General features: G+C 47.6%; 1 protein-coding gene across 1 annotated transcript; it reads right to left on the bottom strand.

Annotated features, from left to right (window-relative positions):
* Positions 1–860: 860 nt before the first annotated feature.
* On the bottom strand, positions 861–6,942 carry LOC121581352 (zona pellucida sperm-binding protein 4-like). Its single transcript, XM_045224936.1, is given in 11 exon segments — positions 861–967; positions 1,182–1,257; positions 1,347–1,491; positions 2,278–2,380; positions 2,383–2,469; positions 2,549–2,570; positions 2,601–2,730; positions 2,838–2,925; positions 2,970–3,018; positions 6,621–6,769; positions 6,852–6,942. Coding segments are annotated over 11 exon segments (1,047 nt in total).
* Positions 6,943–7,842: the final 900 nt, after the last annotated feature.

Here is a 7,842-nt window from a genome sequence, read left to right as displayed (position 1 = left end):
AAGAACATTGAAGATGGGTCGTGGCTGGGTCTTCCAGCATGACAACGACCCGAAACACACAGCCAGGGCAACTAAGGAGTGGCTCCCTAAGAAGCATCTCAAGGTCCTGGAGTGGCCTAGCCAGTCTCCAGACCTGAACCCAATAGAAAATCTTTGGAGGGAGCTGAAAGTCCGTATTGCCCAGCGACAGCCCCGAAACCTGAAGGATCTGGAGAAGGTCTGTATGGAGGAGTGGGCCAAAATCCCTGCTGCAGTGTGTGCAAACCTGGTCAAGACCTACAGGAAACGTATGATCTCTGTAATTGCAAACAAAGGTTTCTGTACCAAATATTAAGTTCTGCTTTTCTGATGTATCAAATACTTATGTCATGCAATAAAATGCAAATTAATTACTTAAAAATCATACAATGTGATTTTCTGGATTTTTGTTTTAGATTGCGTCTCTCACAGTTGAAGTGTACCTATGATAACAATTACAGACTTCTACATGCTTTGTAAGTAGGAAAACCTGCAAAATCAGTGTATCAAATATGTTTCTTTGCGGCCACGTTGCATAGAAACAACTAGTTCCTGCAAAGAAATGCAAGATGTCTGGCAGCTAAAATGGCGAGGGAACTCCTCACTCGGGGCAAAAGGTGGATTTAATATATTTTGGAATATACTCAGATTTTTGGAGTACAACCTGCAACTGGACACATACTTTTATAAGAGACAAGTTCTTCCGAATCAAGAACAAAGTATCACCAAGTAAAGTTAAGTTGAAAAATGAGTGCCAGTGCTTTTCACTACATCCGATGTAACAGGTATGGAAGTTCGGAGTACATTATTTCATTCCCCATTACAAACTGTAGCTATTTGTATTAGTGGTTTGGAGGATAGGCAGGCTTTTTGTCAACCAGGACCACTTCTCCACTGGAGACCACAGCAATCTGTCTAGTCTTCCTCTGAGCAGCAACAACATCTCTCCCTGAAAAACACAACGGAAACGGTTAAGAACAGAACCTGTGCCATATTCACAATCACAAAGCATCTGAATGTAGGAGTGTTGATCTAGGATCAGTTTTCTTCTAAATCATAATGATTAAGATTATGGACAAGGAGGATCTGATTGTAGATCAGCACTCCTAATCGTGGCCATGGTGTCCAAGCAAGGCCTTTGTAAAGGGAGAACCACTACCTACTTTGTCTGTTGCATTTCGGTTCACAGGAGACCCCTGGAGTAGGGTAGCACACAGATGTACTACAGTGGATGAAAATCTGGCAAGAGAGTACAGAATAAAATAGTTAGTGAAAAGTAAATAGTATATCAAATTAAGTAATTATTATTTAAAAAGCTAGCCAATTACTCAATCTTTCTGGGGAGACAGAGTGTGATCCACAAAGGTGAACATCTCGAGGGTGAAGCGTTTGTAGTGGTTGGGGTACAGAAGGCCAGAGGAGCGTTCCATAGGGACCATGGTAGTCAGGTAATTATCATTCTGATAGGAACATCTGGAAAGAGAGGGGAGTAAATGCACTGTTGGTTAAGGGCTGTAAGTAAGCATTTCACTGTAATGTCTGCACCTGTTGTATTCGGCGCATGTGACCAATAAAATTTGATTTGATTTGATTTGAGTAATAGAAACTTCATGTTGCAACATTTCATACACCCCTTCCAGTCCAAAGCACTTTACATGTAAGCCTCAATAGAAAATACATAGTGGTACATGATACCTTCTGATGTCACATAATGAAGAGATCTCAAACATATTGTTCAAAATACATACAGTATTAGTAAAAAGAGCAAGACATGTATAACCAGGGAGCAGCAAGCATGGAAATTAAGTGGATGGTTTTAATTTTTCATGAACTGCAACGCTGCTGGGTTTTTCACGCTCAACAGTTTCCCGTGTGTATCAAGAATGCTCCACCACCCAAAGGACATTCAGCCATCTTGACACAACTGTGGGAAGCATTGGAGTCAACATGGGCCAGCATCCCTGTGGAACGCTTTCAACACCTTGTAGAGTCCATGCCCCAACAAATTGAGGCTGTTCTGAGGGCAAAAGGGGGTGCAACTCAATATTAGGAAGGTGTTCCTAATGTTTTGTACACTCAGTGTACATGTAAGTCTCAATTCAAAATACATAGTGGTACATGATGTCTTCTGATGTCACATAATGAAGAGATCTCAAACATATTGTTCATAATACATACAGTATTAGTAAAAAGAGCAAGACGTATAATCAGGGAGCACAAATCACAGAAATCAGGTTGATTAGTCCTGTAGTTACTCACTCTTCAATGAGGAGATCCCACTGGGGCATGCTGACAGGGCTGGGGGCAGAGGTGGTCCAGCAGTGCTCCAGCATCAGGACCAGGTTGGGATCCTTCCTCTCAGGATGCACACCTCAACATACACAGGCTGCCTCAGGACTTTAGTGAGAGGGTAGTCTTCTTCAGTGTAATATAATGTGAAGGCTCTGGACTCTGGAATTCAGACAGATTTTTTTTTTTACGTGTGTAAAAGTCAATGAAAAAACAATTTCACTACATGTGTTTGAAGTACTACGAATTGACACAGAACAAGCCTGAAATTAAATGTATCTTGTTGTTTTTACATCCCTTGGTGTCGCATGTTCCACTGTGAGGGGTCCTGGAGCAGCAACAGGAGCGGGTGCAGGAACAGTATTCACCTCAATAACCAGAGCCTCCACTGCAGTGGCAGAGTACTTACACTGGAACAGCAGGCTAGATAGGGAGAAAATAGCTACTTTATGGGTTAAATCTGGGTGCAGGAAACCAGCTCTTTTTAATAAGTCTGTGATGTTCTGATTTCCCTCTGGGGAAAGACTCTCTCAAAATGGCTGTCCCTGGTGATAGAGCCTTGAGGTCCCATCCCTACTTTATAGGAAGACGCCATCCTGTTCTCATAAACCACATAACAAGTCCACAGTTAATACTGAGCCAGGGTACAAAATGTATATTATCTCTACTCTCCTTTAGAGTGGTGCCACAGGCAGTGACAGGGAACTGGTACAGTGAGGGAAAAAAGTATTTGATCCCCTGCTGATTTTGTGCTTTTGCCTACTGACAAAGAAATGATCAGTCTATAATTTTAATGGTAGGTTTATTTGAACAGTGTAACAACAACAAAATCCAGAAAAACACATGTCAAAAATGTTATAAATTGATTTGCATTTTAATGAGAGAAATAAGTATTTGACCCCCTCTCAATCAGAAAGATTTCTGGTTCCCAGGTGTCTTTTATACAGGTAACGAGCTGAGATTAGGAGCACACTCTTAAAGGGAGTGCTCCTAATCTCAGCTTGTTACCTGTATAAAAGACACCTGTCCACAGAAGCAATCAATCAGATTCCAAACTCTCCACCATGGCCAAGACCAAAGCGCTCTTCAAGGATGTCAGGGACAAGATTGTAGTCCTACACAAGGCTGGAATGGGCTACAAGACCATCGCCAAGCAGCTTGGTGAGAAGGTGACAACAGTTGGTGCGATTATTCGCAAATGGAAGAAACACAAAAGAACTGTCAATCTGTCACGATCGTCTACGAAATGAGTGGACCAAGGCGCAGCGTGCGATACGAACATGACTTTAATTGGTAAAGTACACGAAACAAAACAAACACGATCGTAAAGTCCACAGTGACAATGACTGACAAGGAACAAAAACCCACAAACACAAGGTGAAAACACACAGTTTAAATATGGCTCCCAATCAGAGATAACGAGCCGACAGCTGACACTCGTTACCACTGATTGGGAGTCACACGACCAAACAAGGAAACAACCACATAGACAACCCAACCAAACAGAACACAACGAAACGAACACACCCTGGCTCAACATACAAAGTCCCGGAGCCAGAGCGTGACAGTACCCCCCTAAAGGCGCGGACTGCGACCGCGCCTCAAAAACCCCAAACAGGGGAGGGCTGGGTGGGCATTACTCCTCGGAGGCGGCTCCGGCTCCGGGCTTGACCACCACCCCTCCTCAATCCCCCCGTAGCGCCCCCGGTCCGATCTGACCCAGCTGGTAGGATCTGGACTGACGACGCGCACCCCTGGCTTGGCGCGTGAGGCAGGAACGGACCGGACCTGGCTGACGATACGCACCCTAGGCTTGATGCGTGGGCCGGACGGGCCTCACCAGGCTGACGACTCGCATCCCTGGCTTGGTGCGAGTAGCAGGAGTGGGCTGGATCAGGCTGACGGCTCGCACCCTTGGCTTGGTGCGAGTAGCAGGGACGAGCTGAACCAGGCTGACGACTCGCACCCTTGGCTTGGTGCGAGTAGCAGGAACGGGCTGGACCAGGCCGACGACTCGTGCACCCTGGCTTGGTGCGAGTAGCAGGAACGGGCTGGACCAGGCTGACGACTCGCACCCTTGGCTTGGTGCGAGTAGCAGGGACGAGCTGAACCAGGCTGACGACTCGCACCCTTGGCTTGGTGCGAGTAGCAGGAACGGGCTGGACCAGGCCGACGACTCGTACCCCTGGCTTGGTGCGAGTAGCAGGAACGGGCTGGACCAGGCTGACGACTCGCACCCTTGGCTTGGTGCGAGTAGCAGGAACAGGCTGGACCAGGCTGACGACGCACACCGTAGGCTTTGTGCGTAGAGCAGGAACAGGCCGGGCTGGGCTGGTGACGCACACCGTAGGTTTTGTGCGTGGAGCAGGAACAGGCCGGGCTGGGCTGGCGACGCACACCGTAGGTTTTGTGCGTGGAGCAGGAACAGGCCGGGCTGGCGACGCACCCCGTAGGCTTTGTGCGTAGAGCAGGAACAGGCCGGGCTGGGCTGGCGACGCACACCGTAGGTTTTGTGCGTGGAGCAGGAACAGGCCGGGCTGGGCTGGCGACGCGCACCGTCCATTTGGTGCGAGGGGTCGTAACAGGCCGGACTGTACTGGGGACACACACCACTGGCTCTACCCCGGGAACTGGAACGGGCCGGACCGGACTGGTAATACACCCCAGTACCACTCGCCGTGCCTCTACATCTCCTTTCCCTACTTTGACCAGTAGCCCCCGTAACCTGGTGGCCTTTTGAATCTGCCCCTTTTCTGCCTCCGTCAGCCCCGTCGTCCGTGCCGTTTGCCCCCCCCTAAAAAATTCTTGGGGGTGCCTCTCGTCCCTCCGACGCTGCTCCCACGTCCAGGCTGCCTGTTCCTGGACACGCTGCTTGGTCGTAGAATGGTGGGTTTTTCTGTCACGATCGTCTACGAAATGAGTGGACCAAGGCGCAGCGTGCGATACGAACATGACTTTAATTGGTAAAGTACACGAAACAAAACAAACACGATCGTAAAGTCCACAGTGACAATGACTGACAAGGAACAAAAACCCACAAACACAAGGTGAAAACACACAGTTTAAATATGGCTCCCAATCAGAGATAACGAGCCGACAGCTGACACTCGTTACCACTGATTGGGAGTCACACGACCAAACAAGGAAACAACCACATAGACAACCCAACCAAACAGAACACAACGAAACGAACACACCCTGGCTCAACATACAAAGTCCCGGAGCCAGAGCGTGACACAATCTCCCTTGGCCTGGGGCTCCATGCAAGATCTCACCTCGTGGAATTGCAATGATCATGAGAACGGTGAGGAATCAGCCCAGAACTACACGGGAGGATCTTGTCAATGATCTCAAGGCAGCTGGGACCATAGTCACCAAGAAAACGATTGGTAACACACTACGCCGTGAAGGACTGAAATCCTGCAGTGCCCGCAAGGTCCCTCTGCTCAAGAAAGCACATATGCAGGCCCGTCTGAAGTTTGCCAATGAACATCTGAATGATTCAGAGGAGAACTGGGTGAAAGTGTTGTGGTCAGATGAGACCAAAATCTAGCTCTTTGGCATCAACTCAACTCGTCGTGTTTGGAGGAGGAGGAATGCTGCCTATGACCCCAAGAACACCATCCCCACCGTCAAACATGGAGGTGGAAACATTATGCTTTGGGGGTGTTTTTCTGCTAAGGGGACAGGACAACTTCAACGCATCGAAGGGACGATGGACGGGGCCATGTACCGTCAAATCTTGGGTGAGAACCTCTTTCCCTCAGCCAGGGCATTGAAAATGGGTCGTGGATGGGTATGCCAGCATGACAATGACCCAAAACACACGGCCAAGGCAACAAAGGAGTGGCTCAAGAAGAAGCACATTATTAAGGTCCTGGAGTGGCCTAGCCAGTCTCCAGACCTTAATCCCAAAGCAAATCTGTGGAGGGAGCTGAAGGTTCGAGTTGCCAAACGTCAGCCTCGAAACCTTAATGACTTGGAGAAGATCTGCAAAGAGGAGTGGGACAAAATCCCTCCTGAGATGTGTGCAAACCTGGTGGCCAACTACAAGAAACGTCTGACCTCTGTGAGGGTTTTGCCACCAAGTACTAAGTCATGTTTTGCAGAGGGGTTAAATACTTATTTCCCTCATTAAAATGCAAATCAATTCATAAAATGTTTGACATGTGTTTTTCTGGATTTTTTTGGTGTTATTCTGTCTCTCACTGTTCAAATAAACCTACCATTAACATTATAGACTGATCATGTCTTTGTCAGTGGGCAAACGTACAAAATCAGCAGCGGATCAAATACTTTTTTCCCTCACTGTATATGGCGAAGGCTGAAGTGATGCCAACAGGACTGCAGGGGCTGTCATTTCCCCCCAACAGACTGATGGAATCAATGTCTATTTTGGGCCAAGTGGCATCCATGGCCACCACCACCACAAACTGAGCATCCCTGGTACACTGCACAGTCACTGGGGAAAGAGAGGAAAAAGTAAATGTTTTGTTCAAATATTATCTGAGCATTACAAGACAGACGCAATATCAGACACTCACCTGCCTTCCCATAGTAGCACTGCTGTCCATTGAAGTAAAAGTCGATAGCCTGACATTGAGCCGGAGTAATATCAGGGGTTCCACATTGCATTGTATCCTGAGCCTCTACTTGACATCTCTGATCTAGAGTTTTGGTTACTGCTGGCCACTGGGGCTCTGGCCTCTGGGGAGTCAGCAGCTGTGGCCTGTGGGGATCTGTCGTCTGGGGAGTCAGCAGCAGTGGCCTCTGGGGCTCAGGTCTCTGTGGAGTCTGCAGCTGTGGCCCCTGGGGCTTTGGTCTCTGGGAAGTCTGCAACTGTGGCCACTGGGGTTCTGGCCTCTGGAGAGTTTGCTGCTGTGGCCCCTGGGGTTCTGGCCTCTGGGGAGTTTGCTGCTGTGGCCCCTGGGGTTCTGGCCTCAGGGGAGTCTGCAGCTGTGACCACTGTGGCTGCCTAGGCTTAGAGGATGTATCGTGGGGTTGGGGGTTATTGTATGGAGGAAACCTCCAGTTAGGCTGTGCATCAGCATAACATGCAAACACTACCAACAACACAAACCCAAAGGAACACCACCTCACTGCCATACCTGCTCAATAAGATATAAGCTATCTTCAATAAGATGCAATACTGCCTATACTGCCTAATACAGGTTTATACCTGATTGAGTATGATAGAATGCTAGAAACTGCCTCCTGTAATCAAAATCAATCCCTTTCCAACCCTGTGCAATTAAATAATCAGCACCTTATTGACTAGAGTTACTGGCCTTATCCAGAAATAACCACTAGCAGTCTCAGTGGATATAATAATACAATACAAGTTGCAAAAATAGATTGCACCAAGGGAACAAAATCATCTTCAGTGGATATTTTGTTTTTCAACCTATATTAGAAAGAATACAGCTTATATACAGTAGATATAGTGTAATACGTCAGTATGTGTGTACGTGTTCCTGTGTGTTCTCAGTCCTTGTACTAGGACCTTCAGCGATTAGCTGATGCCAATTACTATCA

The sequence above is a fragment of the Coregonus clupeaformis genome, chromosome 14 (genome assembly GCF_020615455.1).
Source record: "Coregonus clupeaformis isolate EN_2021a chromosome 14, ASM2061545v1, whole genome shotgun sequence".
Taxonomy (NCBI): domain Eukaryota; kingdom Metazoa; phylum Chordata; class Actinopteri; order Salmoniformes; family Salmonidae; genus Coregonus; species Coregonus clupeaformis.
This window is presented reverse-complemented; position numbering and strand designations above follow the sequence as displayed.